Here is a 19,964-nt window from a genome sequence, read left to right as displayed (position 1 = left end):
GGACTTGTTCTATTAGTCCATCTGTACTGACCTCCATCAGGTTGCAAATTAAAAATAATTTTTTTCTGCATCTAGCTCTGAAAAAATATTTGGGCTTCTAGCAGTGTGTGGGACTTGGTCTATTAGTCCATCTATACTGACCTCCATCAGGTTGCAAATTAAAAATAATTTTTTTCTGCATCTAGCTCTGAAAAAATATTTGGGCTTCTAGCAGTGTGTGGGACTTGGTCTATTAGTCCATCTATACTGACCTCCATCAGGTTGCAAATTAAAAATAATTTTTTTCTTCATTTATCTCTGAAAAAATATTTGGGCTTCTAGCAGCGTGTGGGACTTGTTCTATTAGTCCATCTATACTGACCTCCATCAGGTTGCAAATTAAAAATAATTTTTTTCTGCATCTAGCTCTGAAAAAATATTTGGGCTTCTAGCAGTGTGTGGGACTTGGTCTATTAGTCCATCTATACTGACCTCCATCAGGTTGCAAATTAAAAATAATTTTTTTCTGCATCTAGCTCTGAAAAAATATTTGGGCTTCTAGCAGTGTGTGAGACTTGGTCTATTAGTCCATCTATACTGACCTCCATCAGGTTGCAAATTGAATAAAAAAATTTTCTGCATCTAGCTCTGAAAAAATATTTGGGCTTCTAGCGGTGTGTGGGACTTGGTCTATTAGTCCATCTATACTGACCTCCATCAGGTTGCAAATTAAAAATAATTTTTTTCTGCATCTAGCTCTGAAAAAATATTTGGGCTTCTAGCAGTGTGTGGGACTTGGTCTATTAGTCCATCTATACTGACCTCCATCAGGTTGCAAATTAAAAATAATTTTTTTCTTCATTTAGCTCTGAAAAAATATTTGGGCTTCTAGCAGTGTGTGGGACTTGTTCTATTAGTCCTTCTATACTGACGTCCAGCAGGTTGCAAATTGAATATAATTTTTTTCTGCATCTAGCTCTGAAAAAATATTTGGGCTTCTAGCGGTGTGTGGGACTTGGTCTATTAGTCCATCTATACTGACCTCCATCAGGTTGCAAATTAAAAATAATTTTTTTCTGCATCTAGCTCTGAAAAAATATTTGGGCTTCTAGCAGTGTGTGGGACTTGGTCTATTAGTCCATCTATACTGACCTCCATCAGGTTGCAAATTAAAAATAATTTTTTTCTGCATCTAGCTCTGAAAAAATATTTGGGCTTCTAGCAGTGTGTGGGACTTGGTCTATTAGTCCATCTATACTGACCTCCATCAGGTTGCAAATTAAAAATATTTTTTTTCTGCATCTAGCTCTGAAAAAATATTTGGGCTTCTAGCAGTGTGTGGGACTTGGTCTATTAGTCCATCTATACTGACCTCCATCAGGTTGCAAATTAAAAATAATTTTTTTCTGCATCTAGCTCTGAAAAAATATTTGGGCTTCTAGCAGTGTGTGGGACTTGGTCTATTAGTCCATCTATACTGACCTCCATCAGGTTGCAAATTGAATAAAAAAATTTCTGCATCTAGCTCTGAAAAAATATTTGGGCTTCTACCGGTGTGTGGGATTTGGTCTATTAGTCCATCTATACTGACCTCCATCAGGTTGCAAATTAAAAATAATTTTTTTCTGCATCTAGCTCTGAAAAAATATTTGGGCTTCTAGCAGTGTGTGGGACTTGGTCTATTAGTCCATCTATACTGACCTCCATCAGGTTGCAAATTGAATAAAAAAAATTTCTGCATCTAGCTCTGAAAAAATATTTGGGCTTCTAGCGGTGTGTGGGACTTGGTCTATTAGTCCATCTATACTGACCTCCATCAGGTTGCAAATTAAAAATAATTTTTTTCTGCATCTAGCTCTGAAAAAATATTTGGGCTTCTAGCAGTGTGTGGGACTTGGTCTATTAGTCCATCTATACTGACCTCCATCAGGTTGCAAATTAAAAATATTTTTTTTCTTCATTTAGCTCTGAAAAAATATTTGGGCTTCTAGCAGTGTGTGGGACTTGTTCTATTAGTCCTTCTATACTGACGTCCAGCAGGTTGCAAATTGAATATAATTTTTTTCTGCATCTAGCTCTGAAAAAATATTTGGGCTTCTAGCGGTGTGTGGGACTTGGTCTATTAGTCCATCTATACTGACCTCCATCAGGTTGCAAATTAAAAATAATTTTTTTCTGCATCTAGCTCTGAAAAAATATTTGGGCTTCTAGCAGTGTGTGGGACTTGGTCTATTAGTCCATCTATACTGACCTCCATCAGGTTGCAAATTAAAAATAATTTTTTTCTGCATCTAGCTCTGAAAAAATATTTGGGCTTCTAGCAGTGTGTGGGACTTGGTCTATTAGTCCATCTATACTGACCTCCATCAGGTTGCAAATTAAAAATATTTTTTTTCTGCATCTAGCTCTGAAAAAATATTTGGGCTTCTAGCAGTGTGTGGGACTTGGTCTATTAGTCCATCTATACTGACCTCCATCAGGTTGCAAATTAAAAATAATTTTTTTCTGCATCTAGCTCTGAAAAAATATTTGGGCTTCTAGCAGTGTGTGGGACTTGGTCTATTAGTCCATCTATACTGACCTCCATCAGGTTGCAAATTGAATAAAAAAATTTTCTGCATCTAGCTCTGAAAAAATATTTGGGCTTCTAGCGGTGTGTGGGACTTGGTCTATTAGTCCATCTATACTGACCTCCATCAGGTTGCAAATTAAAAATAATTTTTTTCTGCATCTAACCCAGCCAATAGTTTTGGCCTAATACCACAGTTTGGCCACTCAGCTCTGCTCGGTTACCATCCATTGTTTTTTTGTGCAAACAACTCCAGAGTTGTGAATTAGTTAACCACCAAAATGAGTGGAAAAAGGCCTGCTGCTGGTGGAAAGGGGAATAGGCGTGTTGGGAAGGGGAAAAAAGGTTGTGTCCGTGGGGTAGGTGCAGAAGAAAGACCATCTTCCAGCCAAACTAAAATGTCTACTTCTTTTAGCGGACAATGTGATAAGATCCCTTTCTTACGGCCACGCCAATCGCTACAAATTCCAGATGAGGCACAAAAACAGCAGGTGCTTCAACGGATATCAAGTGCTCCTTTAAGTGGGCTCTCCTCCACATCAACTTCAACATCACAAATACTCCAGTCCTCAAAGGTGTCACCCAAATCGCACTTGCTTCCTCACAGCTCCCAAATCTCCAGCTGCCCGTCTGAGTATGAGGTAGAACAGATGGTTGAGTCTGCAGAGCTGTTTACTCATACTATAGCCTGGGAATCAGAGGTCGACTCCAGCGCTTCTGTGAATCCAGACGAGGAAATGATCTGCACTGATGCCCAGAATCTTTATGAGTCGGATCCAGGACCAGACGCAGAAGGTTCTGACCATAATGTAGACCCTCATTCCCAAACTGTAACTCCTGTTGGTGGAGACAATGAGGAAGACGATGATAAGACTCAAATACCTGATTGGAGCGACAACTTTAGTTTTTTGTCAGGGCAGGAACAGGTTGGCTCTGAGGACGACGGGTGTGATAACGCACAGGGTGATGATGATGAGGTCGGAGATCCCACTTACTGTCAACCCACAGTCAGCCAAGAGATGAGGTCAGCAGAGGAGGTGGAGGAAGATGCTAGTGACGACGAGGTCAGGTTGCGCCTTCCTGGACAGAGACGTAGTACTGGAAGCACGTCAACAACTGCATCCTCAAACACAACTCTGCCTCTCACCACAAGTCGTGGTGGCTCTTCAGGTCGCATGGGTGCTAAGCCTTGCATAGCCTGGGCATTTTTTCAGATCGATAAAGATGACCCAACTCGTGTTATCTGTAACATTTGTCAGCAAAAGCTAAGTAGAGGCCAAAAAATACATAGTTTGAGTACTTCATGCATGAACCGGCACATGGACATGAAGCATAAGTTGCAGTGGGAAGCTCAGTGTGCTACAATGCGGTCTAGCCGGCCGGGCCAACCACCGTCTGCCATATCTTGTGCATCCGCGGCCTCTTCATCCTCTGTGACTGGGGGGACAGCAGTCACACCTGTTTTGGGGCGCAGACCTGCCACCTCTTTACCCGCAACAGCCAGCGTGATTGGCAGGTCATCATTTTCTTTGGAGGTGGTAACACCAGCTGGTCTTGAGCGCAGTCCGACATCGATAGCACCACCTTTGGATCAAGGCAACCTAACATGTCCGCCTGCATCTTCCTCACAGACCGGCAGTTTGCCGGGGACACCCTTATCAACCCCGTCTAAGCACAATAGCCAGCCCTCGGTCCCTCAGATGTGGACAAGTAAAAGACCATTTCCTCCTAGCCATGAGAAAGCTAAGAGGTTGAATTTCACCATCTGCAAGCTCTTGGCTACAGAAATGCTGCCTTTCCGCCTGGTGGACACAGAGGATTTTCGAGACCTTATGTCCGTCGCAGTGCCCCAGTACCAGATGCCCAGTCAGCACTACTTCTCAAAGAAAGGTGTGCCTGCGCTCCACCAGCATGTCGCACACAACATCACCGCTTCTTTGAGAAACTCTGTGTGTGACAGGGTGCATTTCACCACAGACACTTGGACGAGTAGGCATGGACAGGGGCGTTACATGTCGCTGACTGGGCACTGGGTAACTATGGTGACAGCAGGACAAGGGGCTGCTGTCCAAGTCTTGCCGTCCCCACGAGTTGTGCGTCAATCCTCTTTATGTCATTTTTCCTCCACTGCTTCTGCCTCCTCAACCTCCTCTCGGTCTTCCACCTGCACCCAAAGCCTGTCTGGTCATGCCACAAGCTTTCTAACTGCGCAGAAGGGATCCTGCACACCTCCTTACTATGCTGGCAGTAGGGCTCAACGTCATCAGGCGGTTTTTACATTGAAATGTCTGGGAAATGTGAGTCACACAGCTGAGGAGTTGTGGTCAGCTCTGGAGAACCAATTTCATGAATGGTTGTCTCCACTGGACCTGAAACCAGGGAAGGCCGTGTGCGACAATGCTGCAAACCTGGGTGCGGCCCTTCGCCGGGGCAATGTCACACACGTGCCTTGTATGGCTCACGTGTTGAACCTGGTTGTCCAGCAATTTTTAGCCCACTATCCCAGACTAGATGGCCTTCTGCAGAGGGCACGGTCGCTGTGTGCTCACTTCCTCCGTTCGCATCCCGCAGCTCAGCGACTTACATCTCTACAGAAGTCGTTGGGCCTGCCACTTCACCGGCTAAAATGCGATGTGCCTACCCGGTGGAATTCAACTCTGCACATGTTGCAGCGACTGTGGCAGCACCGACAAGCCCTGGTGCAATACGTTCTGACGTATAGCCTGGGCCAACGAGATTCAGAGGTGGGGCAAATCACGCTGGAGGAGTGGTCTCAGATCAGGGACCTATGCACCCTTCTGCACAGTTTTGAAATGGCGACGAAGATGTTTAGTGCTGACGATGCCATTATCAGCATGACTATTCCGGTGATTTACATGCTGGAGCACATGTTAAACAGAATTCGGAGTCAGGTGGTGGCACAAGAGGAGGTGGAGGAAGTAGAGGAGGAGGAGTTGTATGCGGAAGGGCTAACATCTGCAAGGTCCAGACGGTCGGCAGCACCAAGGCGGCAGGCATGTGAGGGTGGGGGAGATGGTTTAACCAGGGCGCATGGTAGCAGCCAAACTAGTGAGGAAGGTGCAGGAGCCCAGGAAGAAGTGGAGGACGAACTGATGGAAGACTCATCAGATGAGGGAGACCTTGATCACATTTCTGTTGTGCGAGGTTGGGGGGAGAGGACAGAGGAAGGAAGCATGATTGTTACCTCGCCACCAACACAACAGGGACTTGGTGCTCCTGGATGCGCAACACACATGAGTGCCTTCTTGCTGCACTACCTGCAACATGACCCTCGAATTGTGAGAATTAGAAATAATCCTGACTACTGGGTTGCCACACTGTTAGATCCCCGGTACAAAAGTAAATTTGCAGAAATTATTCCTGCCATAGAAAGGGATGCACGCATGCAGGAGTATCAGCAGAGACTGTTGCAGAATCTTACATGTGCTTTTCCACAAAATACCAGTGGTGCACGTAGTGAATCTCACAGTTCCAACTTGCCAACCGTGGGACCGTCAAGTGTTCAGCACTCAAACCGTAACAGAACCACAGTATCTGCTGGTAACATCAATTTTGCGGAATCATTTCACCACTTTTTTAGCCCATCCTTTGCAAGGCCACAGGAGACAAGAAGTCTGACACATAGTCAACGCCTAGAGACGATGGTACAGGAGTATCTCCAAGTAAACATTGAAGCCACGACTGTGTCACTGGACCCTTGCTCTTTTTGGGCTTCCAATCTGGATAAATGGCCGGAGCTAGCCACTTACGCCTTGGAGATCTTGTCATGCCCCGCAGCCAGCGTTCTGTCTGAACGTGTGTTCAGCGCTGCTGGTGGTGTGCTGACAGATAAGCGCACGCGGCTCTCCACTGATAATGTAGACAGACTCACGTTCATAAAGATGAACAAATCATGGATCCGAAACGACTTTTCTACCCCTGTGTCATCCTGGGGAGAGTAAAAGCTTGATGATTGGTTAAAATCACCCTACCAACCGTTTTAAGCTTTCAAATTACTAATCATGTTTATCTGTATCTTGACTGGAAAATAATTTGGGCTTTGTAGCAGTGTGCAGCACTGATCCTATTAGGCCATCTATAATAAGCTTCACCAGATTTAAAATTAAAAATAATTTTTAGCTGCATCTAGCCCGGGAAATAATTTTGGGGCTCCGAGATGCGCAAGACACATAAGTGCCTTCTTGCTGCACTACCTGCAGCATGACCCTCATATTGTCAGAATTCGAAGTAATCATGACTACTGGGTTGCCAGACTCTTAGATCCCCCAAACTTTTCGATCAACCTTTTCATTTTAATAAAGACCAAAAAAATGGTCATTTTTGAAATTATAAGCATTAGCAGGTTGTTAGAAACTGAAATCAAACAGTTTTCAACTCAAAACTTTATTCTAGGTGATGTTACATTTTCACATAGGACCCCTTGTTCGAAAGGAGCTTCTGAACTCTCTCGTCCATTGAATTTGTCAGGTTTTGGATGGTTTCTGCTTCAATTGTTTTGCATGAGGACAGAATACCCTCCCAGAGCTGTTGCTTAGATGTGAACTGCCTCCCGCCATCATAGACACTCCTTTTAATGATGCTCCAAAGGTTCTGAATGGGGTAGAGGTCAGGGGAGCATGGGGGTCACACCATAAGTTTGTCCCCTTTTATGCCCATATCAGCCAGAGATGCAGATGTTTTATGTGCAGCATGAGATGGTGCATTATCATGCAGAAAAATGATCTTGCTGTGAAATACACGGTTCTTCTTCTTGAACCATGGCAGGAAGTGCTGTTTGAGAAAATCCACATACATTATGGAGTTCATCTTTAGCGCCTTCAGGGATCCTAAAGGGGCCGACAATCTCTCTCCCCATGATTCCAGCCCAAAACATTACTCCACCTCCTCCTTGTTGGCGCTGTAGCCGTGTTTGCGTGGGGTGTCCATCAACCAGCCATCCTCCACTCCATTCATCTGGACCATCGAGCGCTGCATGGCACTCATCCGTGAACAAAACAGTTTTGAAATCAGTCTTCATGTAATGTTTGGCCCACTGGAGCCGTTTCTGCTTGTGTGAAGTGGATAGAGGAGGTCGACAGGATGGCGTATGCACAGCTGCAAACCTCTGAAGGACCCTGCATCTTGTTGTTCGGGGGACGTTGGAGGCACAAGCAGCTTCAAAAACTTGTCTGCTGCTATGACAAGGCTTTTTTGCCGCTGCTCTTTCAACCTGACGTAATTGCCTGTAGGAAAGAGTCCTCAATTTGCCCTTATCAGCACGCACACGTGTGTACTGTGAATCAGCTACATACTTCTTGATTGCCAAGACACTTCATCCTGATCATCGCACAATGTTGATTGTAGTCATGCCTTGACCTAAACACTCCACAATTTGTTGCTTCTCAGCAGCCGACACATCCTTTTTCTTTCCCATTTTGGCAGAAAATGTAGGCTGCTTAATAATGTGAGAGAGCCTTCTTAAGTAGTCTTGCCTTTATTGGACACACCTGCCAAACTAATTAGCACAGGTGTCTGCAATTGCTTACAGTGATATAAAGAGCCCTGACACACATCACCATCAATCAGTTTAACTGACAAACAAACAAATTCTTCCCTTATCACTCCTAAACACTTTTTGCATAATAATTTGGAACGCGGTGTACATGTGCTTTTCCACAAAACACCAGTGGTTCACGTAGTGAATCTTACAGTTCTAACTTGCCAACCGTGGTCTGTATGGAATTGTTCAATAAAGGGCCCAAAATTAAGATAACATAGATGGGAGAGGTCTCTATGAATAGGAATTCCTAAGTATTTGATACCCTGTGAGGGCCAGGCAAAGGGAAAGTTGGACTGGATGGAATCCTATATGGATTTAGGGAGGGAGACATCGAGGGCCTCAGACTTCGCTGCATTGATTTTAAAATTTTACCATGTAACAAAGTGATCTATTTCAGCCATAACAGCAGGGATGGATATATGTGATTGAGTGATATATACTAGGACATCATCAGCAAATAGAGAGCACTTGTACTCGGTGCCTCCCACCTCAATCCACCTAATATTGGGGTTATGGCGAATTGATGAGAGCAGGTGCTCCGTCACTAGGATGTATAAGAGAGGGGACAGAGGACATCCCTGCCTTGTCCCATTGGTGATTGTGAAAGGTGATGAAAATGTTCTGACGCACCCCCTGGGCCTTGGGACACCCGGAGCCGGACCCTTTTTGGTGGATGCTGGTGGTTGTAGTCTTCGTGGCGGCGATCCGGTTCCGTGGCTCAGGGCGGTCAAACCAGTGGCGGAACTATTTATGTGGTTTTGATGTTTAAATGTCCGACTACGCCACCCGTGGATTGCGGTCAGAGTGAACCGCCGCTACAGGGCAGACCGCTAAGGCTGGTGTTGTGGGTGCAGCAGAGCGTAGCATAACTCCCCACGGGAGGAGTATAGCCTCAGGGCAGTGTATGCGGAGGATGGGGGTGATGGTGCAGGGCAGCAGCAGTAACGACACGGAGTCAGTGATGCAGTTCAGGGCCTTTACTCACAGTTCTTATTATCCAGACCACGTCTGCAGGTAACGGCTGCCCACGTCGTACTGTGCTCACCAGGTGAGGGGCTCAGACAACTCCCAGATAACTTTGGAGCGCTTCACAGGACCCCCTTTGTGTGTCCTTTGTCTGGCCTTTCTTACCAACACTTCTGTCCGGCTGCCTCGGGCCTCCTCTTGGTAAACTTGGCGCCAGTTTCCCTGACCCTATGTGGTGCCTTCCTAGCGGGTGGAGCAAGGGGCTGCGCCACATAAAATGTCAGAGCCTCCGGTTTCTAGCTGAGGGTCGTTTCCTGCCTCCACTAGTTCGGGGACCGGTCTCCCCCTTTGGCCTGACCCCTCCACGCAGGTGGATTCGGGCGTGCGGTGGCGACTCGCCCGTCCGCACCCCTGGGATCCCTTCATTCCTCGTTCCTGGAGCCTTCTCCGCTCCTCTTCCTTCCTTCTCCCTCTTGCAGGCCTGGGCCTCTGTTACTAGGCCCGCCTCCGGAGCAGAGCTCATGCAGAGCCCCTGCTCCCTGCCACTTCTGCTCAGACTTCTCTGCACTGAACTAAGATGGTGCCCACCTTTTATACTCCCTTCTCAATGCACCCAGGAACTGCTTCCTCCCTGCTCCTGCACTGCAGGGTTCCCCTTCCTCAGTGTTCCCTCCCCCCACTCCAGCCAGGGACAGGGACTGTCGTGCCCATCTCAGGGGCATATTGGTCGCCCTGCCCCACGGCAATGTGGTGTAATGCATGCAGGTGTCGGGTCCTGATCCACACTCCATCCTTATCTGAGAGTGAGATATCACACCTCTGGGTGAGGTGCAATACGTCTGTAGCAACCGAGCCCTCGGTGCTACAGTTCCATTTATCTTCAGCCTAGGTGACGTATTGTGATACAGGGCCGTGATTTTGGCTATAAAAGGGTCCCCTAGACCCCTACCCCAAGCTTTTTAAGAGAATCATATATGGCGTGCCAGGAGACACTATGGAATGCTTTCTCAGCATCCAACGAGAGTATCTACTTACAAATTTTTAACTGCATCTAGCCCAGGAAATACTTTGTGCCTAGTAGCAGTGTCTGCTAGTCAGCGGATTATCCCGGCTGTTAAGCAAGCTACACCACCTGTAGTTTGGACACTTAATTTTTTCAAAGGAAATGCTTCGGGACCACGGGATACTTAGTGAAGAGCATCAGGAGGCACCCCAAGGCATAGGGGCTGGGACTGGCACTAGGATGCCTTGCGGTGGACAGCCAAGCTCGATCCTTATAAAAGCTTTTTAACTGCAGCAGCTTTAGTGGACGCTACTGGAGCTGGAATTACGCGGCTGCTGGCATGAGACTTGCCCTCCAATAGATCCTTGTAAATGGATTTAAAGTGTATTCATTCAAATTAGAGGGACAATTTAAATTAAAAAGCTTAGAGCTGCCTCCACCACAGGGGGGCTCTCTCGACCCACCAGCGGACAGGCACCAGTATTGGGAGAGGGGGGCTGGCCGTCAGGGTTCACCGCGGCTCTGGCACAAACCCGGCGACACGGAGGTGGCACGGGCAGGAGCGGACTGGCCGTCTCGGCTTCTCACTTTTTGGATTTTAGAAGGGCATGACATGCCTATATCTGTGTCTCCCCCTCCTTTTACTCCTCCACCTCTTTTCTTTTCGCATGACTATATGTACTTGTCACTTTTCCATGTGTTAGTTGTGTCTTCTGAGCAGTTTGTCAGCTTTTGGACACCTTTGAAGGTGTTTTCTATGTGTTTCTATGTGTTTTTGTTTGCCTGCCATTGGTTTTAACGGTGTTCGAAGGTGTTCGACGAACAGTTCGATGAACTGTTCGGCGAACACACGGGTGTTCGACGAACCGAACCGAACTCGAACACTACGGGGGTGGCTCAACACTACTCCCCATTGCAACTTATGCTTCATATCCATGTGACGGTACATGCATGAAGTACTCAAACTATGGATTTTTTGGCCTCTACTTAGGTTTTGGTGACAAATATTACAGATAACACGAGTTGGGTCATCCTTATCGATCTGAATAAATGCCCAGGCTATGCAAGGCTTAGAGCCCATGCGACCTGAAGAGCCACTACGACTTGTGGTCAGAGGCAGAGTTTTGGTTGAGGATGCAGTTGTTGACGTTCTTCCAGTACTCCGTCTCTGTCCAGGAAGGCGCAACCTAACCTCGTCGTCAATAGCATCTGTGACGCCCCGCTGCGCTTGGTATCACAGATCCTAGAAGAGTGTATTGATGGAATCCTCCACAAGAGGCCCCCATAAACATTCACACATCTCCACCTTCCACCTCAGACCAGCAGAGGGAGCCCGTTAGGGATATAAATAGGGAAGGTGGAGCTAGGCAGTTCAGTTCCTCTGAAGGGTTCCTGCAGTAGAGAAGCCTAAGAGAGGTCAGTCTGCAGTGGAGCTCAGTCTAGTCTAGAGAACTCAGTTAATAGTTCAGCAGTGGAGCACGAGGCTCCTGCTAGCTAGATTCAGGGAGCCCAGATAGAGCTTAAGGTGTGCCGACGCCATAAGATCGGTGAAGCGCGGCAAGCTGCCGTTAGTGTGTATAGCCTAGTGAGGGCCCGAGTAGGCCGAAGGCGAGTGGCAAGTTAGTACATAAGGGGCAGAGGAGCTTAACCAGCTCACCCCGAAGCATTTACCGGACACCGGATCCGAGCTTACCGGGATCTCTATGACCCAGTAAGGCATAACCGGAATCCCTGGAGAACTACAAGTCCCAGGATCGCTAAGGTGCTGATACGTAACAGAGCCAGGAGACGCTTAGGCCCCGCATACTGGGAGCGTGAACTTCAAGAGAAGGCCCTACTACAAGGTCAGCCAGCGCAGGACAGAGACAAAGTTAGGCCTAGCTCCAGGCACGTCAGAAACTTACTACGCAGAGGCAAGAAACAGGAGGCCCTACACCCGCTCATTGGGGAGGATCCTGATATGCACCCTTCACCCTACAGTGCTCCGGGATGTGCCTGAATTTGCCTGAATTTCCTCTAGTAAAAGGTAATGAAGTGACTACCGTGTCCGTTCCCGTTCTTGCTCTGACCCAGCTGGGTCTCGCCTGTCCTGCACTCCCCCTGCATACGCTGCCCTGAGACCTAGCTCCACCTTTGGGGAGCTATACCATCGAGCTGCCTTATCACGAGCCTCAGTGGACTGCTGCAGCGCTGGTGCTTCTCACCAGATACCACAGGTGGCGTCACGAACTCTTATAAAATTAACAATTATCCACCCTTTTAAAGAGTGACCCCAGGGCACGGGCCAGGGAGCCGACCACAGCGACATTCCCAAGGCCTGGCAAAGGCCTGGGTGACCTCATCGACTGGCTGACTGTGGGTTGACAGTAAGTGGGATCTCCAACCTTGTCATCATCACCCTGTGTGTTATCACACCCGTCGTCCTCAAAGCCAACCTCTTCCTGCCCTGACCGAAAAGTCAAGTTGTCGCTCCAATCAGGTATTTGAGTCTCATCATCGTCTTCATCATTGTCTCCACCAACAGGAGTTACAGTTTGGGAATGAGGGTCTACATTATGCTCAGAACCTTCTTCATCTGGTCCTGGATCCGACTTATAAAGATTCTGGGCATCAGTGCAGATCATTTCCTCATCTGGATTAACAGAAGCTCTGGAGCAGACCTCCGTTTCCCAGGCTATAGCATGAGTAAACAGCTCTGCAGACTCAATCATCTGTGTTACCCCATACTCAGACGGGCAGCTGGAGACTTGGGAGCTGTGAGGAAGCAAGTGCGATTGGGGTGACACCTCTGAGGACTGGAGTATTTGTGATGTTGAAATTGAGGTGGAGGAGAGCCCACTTGAAGGAGCACTTGATATCCGCTGAAGCACCTGCTGTTTTTGTGCCTCATCTGGAATTTGTAGCGATGGGCGTGTCCGTAACAAAGGGATCGTATCACATTGTCCATGAAAAGAAGTCGACATGTTAGTTTGGCTGGAAGATGGTCTTTCTTCTGCAGATATTACTCCCCCCCCACCGCGGGGGGGCTCGACCCACCAGCGGACAGGCACCAGTATTGGGAGAGGGGGGCTGGCCGTCAGGCTCTGGCACAAACCAGGCGACACGGAGGTGGCACAGGCAGGAACGGACTGGCCGTGTCGGCTTCTCACTTTTTGGATTTTAGAAGGGCATGACATGCCTATATCTGGGTCTCCCCCTCCTTTTACTCCTCCACCTCTTTTCTTTTCGCATGACTATATGTACTTGTCACTTTTCCATGTGTTAGTTATGTCTTCTGAGCAATTTGTCAGCTTTTGGACACCTTTGAAGGTGTTTTCTATGTGTTTCTATGTGTTTTTGTTTGCCTGCCATTGGTTTTAACGGTGTTCGAAGGTGTTCGACGAACAGTTCGACGAACAGTTCGGCGAACACAAGGGTGTTCGACGAACCGAACTCGAACACTACGGGGGTGGCTCAACACTACTCATGACACTTATTACCCTGTGGGTAACCAGTCTCATCCCCCGAATCTCAGTTCCATTCAAATGTAAAACATTGAACATTTGTCACTTATTTCATAATGATTGTGACTTATTCATGATTCCCCAGACAAGCTGAGGATCTGGACACCTTCCTGGAAAAGTGTGATTATTACTGTCCTCTTAGGAGTCAACATTACTCTCATCCGCATTATTGCAGCACTTGGTAAGTATGACAACTCTTATAGGCGGCCAGAACCTGGCCCAGATATCATCTCGATGTCCTGTACACCTGGGAATACACACAGACTAATTTGACACAACAATTTTATTACAAGTTGGCCCCAGACAACTACTCTGTTTTTTTCAGTTTATAAAGGACATTATCACAATTCGTAAAATTTGCTTTCAAAATTGGAGTGTTTCTGAAAATAAAGAACTCGTACCAGGATTTTTTTTTGCATGATATGATTACGCTTTTAATCATACTATTTAGCGGTAGACATTTTGTTATCATTGCTTTTTGGGGAAGGTCCAAAAAAACCCCCTATTCTGGCATTTTGATTTTTTTTTTTCTTCTGGAAAATTTAGAGTTACCGTAAATAACATTTTATTTTTAAAGATCAGAGTTTTACAGTCACAGCAATACCAAATCTATTTATTTTATTGTTTTAAAGTATTTATTTGTTAAAGTGAACCTGACTGCTGATATTGTACATGCTGCATAATCCGTGGGCAACATGTATCAGGCACTGGCTTCATGTTTTCAGCCAGGTATGTAATACTCTGAAATGCTGGGGCGTTCCAGAGAAAAACATTCTTTAAAAGCCTCCGAGGACCAAGCAGCTCGGGAGACTAGTCGGACAGGCAGGTCCCCGTCGGCTTCTCCCCGTCTGCTGCCCTGGATTGACAGGTCTATGTCTTCTTGTGCATATGAGGAGAGATCTGTCAATCCAGGGATCCGCATGTCCAAATAGTCTCCAGCACTGTTTGGTCCCCAGTGGCTTTTAAAGTATGTTTTTTCTCTGAAACACCACAGCCTTTCAGAGTCAGACATGCCTGGCTGAGATCATACAGATGCCTCATATATGCTGCCTGTCAATTGAACGGCATGTATCAGCTGTCACGTTTACTTTAATTGGGGAGGAAGGGGGTGAATTTATTTGTTTTTATGTTTCCTTTTTTGACATGAAGAACGCATATTGTTCCATGATCCTGCACCTGTCATTCACCTTAAATATACAGTGGGTACGGAAAGTATTCAGACCCCTTTACATTTTTCACTCTTTTTTTCATTGCAGCCATTTGGTAAATTCTAAAAAGTTCATTTTTTTCTCATTAAAGTACACTCTGCGCCCCATCTTGACTGAAAGAAACCAGAAATGTAGAAATGTTTCCAAATTTATTAAAAAAGAAAAACTAGCATATCACATGGTCATAAGTATTCAAACCCTTACCTCAGTATTGAGTAGAAGCCCCCTTTTGAGCTAGTACAGCCATGAGTCTTCTTGGGAATGATGCAAAAAGTTTTTTTGCACCTGGATTTGGGAATCCTCTGCCATTCTTCCTTGCAGATCCTCTCCAGTTCCGTCAGGTTGGATGGTGAACGTTGGTGAACAGCCATTTTCAGGTCTCTCCAGAGATGCTCAATTGGGTTTAGGTCAGGGCTCTGGCTGGGCCAGTCAAGAATGGTCACAGAGTTGTTCTGAAGCCGCTCCTTTGTTATTTTAGCTGTGTGCTTAGGGTCATTATCTTGTTGGAAGGTGAACCTTCGGCCAAGTCTGAGGTCCAGAGCACTCTGGAAGAGGTTTTCATCCAGGATATCTCTGTACTTGGCCGCATTCATGTTTTCTTCAATTGCAACCAGTTGTCCTGTCCCTACAGCTGAAAAACACCCCCATAGCATGATGCTGCCACCACCATGTTTCACTGTTGGGATTGTATTGGGCAGGTGAAGAGCAGTGCCTGGTTTTCTCCACACATACCGCTTAGAATTATCACCAAAAAGTTCTATCTTTGTCTCATCAGACCAGACAATCTTATTTCTCATAGTCTGGGAGTCCTTCATGTGTTTTTGAGCAAACTCTATGTGGGCTTTCATATGTCCTGCACTGAGGAGACGTTTCCATCGGGCCACTCTGCCATAAAGGCCCGACTGGTAGAGGGCTGCAGTGATAGTTGACTTTGTGGAACTTTCTCCCATCTCCTTACTGCATCTCTGGAGCTCAGCCACAGTGATCTTGGGGTTCTTCTTTACCTCTCTCACCAAGTCTCTTCTCCCACGATTGCTCAGTTTGGCTGGATGGCCAGGTCTAGGAAGACTTCTGATGGTCCCAAACTTCTTCCATTTAAGGATTATGGAGGCCACTGTGCTCTTAACAACCTTGAGTACTGCAGAAATTCTTTTGTAATCTTGGCCAGATCTGTGCCTTGCCACAATTCTGTCTCTGAGCTCCTTGGGCAGTTCCTTTGAGCTCATGATTCTCATTTGGTCTGACATGCACTGTGAGCTGTGATGTCTTACATAGACAGGTGTGTGCCTTTATAAATCAAGTCCTATCAGTTTAATCAAACACAACTGGACTCCAATAAAGGAGTAGAACCATCTCAAGGAGGATCACAAGGAAAAGAACAGCATGTAACTTAAATATGAGTGTCTGAGCAAAGGGTCTGAATACTTATGACCATGTGATATTCCAGTTTTTCTTTTCTAATAAATTTGCAAAAAATTCTACATTTCTGTTTTTTTTCAGTCAAGATGGGGTGCAGAGTGTACTTTAATGCAAAAAAAAATGAACTTTTTAAAATTTACCAAATGGCTGCAATGAGATAAAGAGTGAAAAATTTAAAGGGGTCTGAATACTTTCCGTACCCACTGTATGGTGGATTTTGTAAAGGAGTTAAAGTGAGTCTTTAGGTAGGGAAAGAGGAACTACTGTTATGATCTGCTACAAGAACTAAGGAAAGATAGGAAATCTGTCCCTACAATAGGACTAAGCTGATTCCCTACAATGCAACGGGCAACCTGTTCCTTGTGAACAGACCCGCCTTCGTCCTTGGCTAGTCTGAACGCAGACCTATAGATATAAGGGAGGGATCCCTACAAGAACTAAGGACTGGGATTAAGTTGGACACCTCCTAGCAGAAGTTGTAGCGGAACAAAAGACAAAGAGACAAAAGTACTTAGAGGTCCAAGGACCAAGCAAACTATAGAGAAAGGTACAAAAGCACCTGGCTAGATTAAGAGTCAAGTAACACTGAAGTCCAGCAAAGCCAGAAGGGCGGAGCTGGAATAAATAGTCATGTGACCACAAAATAGAAAAAACCTAACAGGAGGGTTCTAACAGTACCCCCTCTTCTATGAGGATCCTCCGGATCCTCCAGGCCCGGGCCTATCAGGAAACCTCCTGTGAAACACTCTAATAAGTCTAGCAGCAGAGACATCATCTACCCTTACCCAGGAGTTATCCTCAGGACCGAAACCTTTCCAAGCGACGAGATACTGCAATCTCCCTCTATGCCTTTTGGAATTCAGAATGCGAGAAATTTCATTTTCACCATCCTCCACCACCGGAGGAACTATGACAGTGGCGTCCCTATCCGATACATCAGCTTTTTTCAATAGGGAAACATGAAACACAGGATTAATCTTCCAGGAGGTGGGAACCTCCAACCTAACAGCAGACTGGTTAACTACCTGAAGCACCTTAAATGGCCCTACAAACTTCGGACCCAATTTCTTAGAAGGAATCCTCAACCGCAGATTCTTTGAGGACAACCAAACCATGTCACCAACCGTAAACAAAACCTCTTGACGTTTCCTATTAAAATACTTCTTGGACTTTTTGTTAGCCTCTTGAAGATTACGACGTACATCAGTCCAAACTCTCTCCAAATCACCGGAAAAATTCTCCTCCTCCGGCACAGCCGACACCAATTTGGAGAACGAACCAAACGACGGATGTCTCCCAGTGCAACAAAAAAATGGGCGAACACCCAGCAGAAGAGGATGTATGGTTGTTAAGAGCAAATTCAGTGGCAAGTGGCTGAAACTCAGACCACACCTCTTGATTGTCTGCCACAAAACAACGCAAAAACTGTTCAACATCCTGGTTCTTTCTTTCTGTCTGTCCATTAGACTCAGGATGATACCCAGATGAAAATGACAAATGGACTCCCAACCTGTCACAAAAGGCATGCCAAAAGCGAGCCACAAACTGGGGTCCCCTATCAGAAACAATGTCGGTGGGAACGCCATGGAGTCTGACAATTTACTTAACAAAAGCCTTAGCGAGTGTCTTAGCGCAGGGCAGTTTAATGAAAGGAACCAAGTGACACATCTTGCTAAAACGGTCCACGACCACCCAGATGACAGTGAAACCCTCAGACACCGGAAGGTCAGTAATAAAATCCATTGCAAGATGCATCCATGGTGCACTAGGAACCTCAAGAGGGCAAAGCAACCCCGCAGCAGGAGCATGTGAAGCCTTTGATCTAGCAGACACCGTACATTGACGCACCCACTTAATGACTTCCTTCTGCCACCCAGGCCACCAAAAACTGCGACTTACAAGTCTCTTGGTCTCAGAAATTCCTGGATGACCTGCCAACCGAGACTCATGACACTCCACAAACAAATCTCTCCTAAAGGTCCTAGGCACAAACAACCTCCCATGGGGAGTGTTAGATGGGGCATCCTCCTGGGCTTTCAGAATCCCATCTTCTAAAATGGAGTCCAATGCTGCTATCACAACTCCTTCCTGTAAAATGCTCTCCTCCTCCTCGGTACCAACCATGGAAGAAAAGCTGCGAGATAAAGCATCAGCTTTAACATTCTTAGTACCCGGTGTAATGCACACGCCCGGGCTGAGCGGCGTGTGCATGTGATTGTAGTGATTCCACTGGACCGTGCCGGAGAGTGAATGCCTGGAGGGGCGTAACTAGGTTTTCACCCGATCCGACCAGGGTCGCATGACGGCATACGACGCCAGTGCACCAAGGAGGAACCGAGCAGAGGGACCAGGTGCTACTCCAGGACAGACCCCGAACACGGCTGTTGACCCACACAGGGGAATACAGGAACAGACTGGTAGGCTGGCACACAGACTGGTGGGTATAGGCAGGCACGACTGGTAAGCAGGCAGGCGGGTATGCAGGCAGGGGGGTACAGGCAAGCACAGCTAGAGTGCAGACAGGGAGGCACTAGCAGGTAGGAACACAGGCGGGATAGGACCCAGTACACACTGGGACTCAGGAACAATACAGGCAGAGGGGTACAGGCAAGCACAGCTAGAGTGCAGAAAGGGAGGCACTAGCAGGTAGGGACACTGGCAGGATAGGACCCAGTACACACTGGGACTCAGGAACAGAACCACAGATGTGGCGGACAAACACAGCAGAGCGAGGCCGCCCAGAGAGGTGAGCGAGAGCAGGGCAGGACAAGGCCGCCAGGAGCGGTGAGCAAAGGGTCAGAGCTGAGCGAGACTGCCGGAGCAGTGAGCAAGGAGTAAGAGCAGGACGAGGCCGCCTGGAGCGGTGAGCAAAGGAGTCAAAGCGGGCTAGAACCGCCAGAGCGGTGAGCAAAGGAGTAAGAGCAGGCTAGAACCGCCGGAGCGGTGAGAAAAGGAGTCAGAGCAGGCTGCCGGAGCAGCGAGCAAGAGGGAACAGAGCGAGACTGCCAGAGCAGCGAGCAAAGGGGAGAGAGCAGAACGAGACTGCTGGAGCAGAGAGAAAGAAGGAGCAGAACGAGACTGCCGGAGCAGTGAGAAAGAAGGAGAGAGCAGAATGAGATTGCCGGAGCAGTGAGAAAGAGGGATAGAGCAGACTGCAGGAGTCAGAGCGGACTAGAACCGCCGGAGCGGTGAGCAAAGGAGCCAGAGCAGGCTAGAACCGCCGGAGCGGTGAGAAAAGGAGCCAGAGCAGGCTAGAACCGCCGGAGCGGTGAGCAAGGGAGAGAGCAGGCTAGAACCGCCGGAGCGGTGAGCAAAGGAGTCGGAGCAGGCTAGAACCGCCGGAGCGGTGAGCAAGGCAGAGCAGGGGGGACAGGGCTCTGTTCACACAGAACAGACAGGAAGAGAAAGGCAGAGCCACATACCCACAGGGTACTTGCAGTGAAGTAGCGAGTGGACCACAAACTCACAAACGGGAGTACAGAGACAACAAGCAGGAGTTAGGTACGAGTTCAGACTCTGCAGAAAAAGGAAGGGAACGAACATAGAGGCAAAACAGGTAAAGGATAGGAGAGAGTTCAGACTGGAACTGAGTGTACGAAGGAGACCGACACTGCAGCGGGATACAGGAGCGGGTCTGGGAATACTGCCCCCAGAGAGGCGGACGAACAGGCAAGGAGCGTGTTCAGACAGGACAGACAAGATACAGGAGTGGGTCTAGGTAATCGGCCCCTAGAAGGCGGGAGGAACAGGCTAGGAG

At 47.3% G+C, this 19,964-nt stretch overlaps 1 protein-coding gene across 3 annotated transcripts in view; it reads left to right on the top strand.

Moving 5' to 3' along the window:
• The window catches only part of LOC141271204 (killer cell lectin-like receptor subfamily B member 1C), a 180,298-nt gene that overhangs the window by 81,173 nt on the left and 79,161 nt on the right, over positions 1 to 19,964 (top strand). For 2 of the 3 annotated variants that reach the window (XM_073681318.1, XM_073681317.1), the window contains exon 2: positions 13,666 to 13,761. The exons of the other annotated variant lie outside the window; for it this stretch is intronic. In XM_073681318.1, the coding sequence (XP_073537419.1) occupies positions 13,666 to 13,761 (96 nt within the window). The remainder of the gene's footprint in view (positions 1 to 13,665; positions 13,762 to 19,964) is intronic. 3 annotated transcript variants of the gene reach the window in all.

The sequence above is a fragment of the Phyllobates terribilis genome, unplaced genomic scaffold (assembly GCF_046119375.1).
Source record: "Phyllobates terribilis strain yellow unplaced genomic scaffold, ASM4611937v1 Scaffold_5__5_contigs__length_657084704, whole genome shotgun sequence".
NCBI lineage: Eukaryota > Metazoa > Chordata > Amphibia > Anura > Dendrobatidae > Phyllobates > Phyllobates terribilis.
The sequence above is the reverse complement of the archived record's forward strand: the minus strand, read 5'-3'. Positions and strand labels throughout refer to the sequence as shown.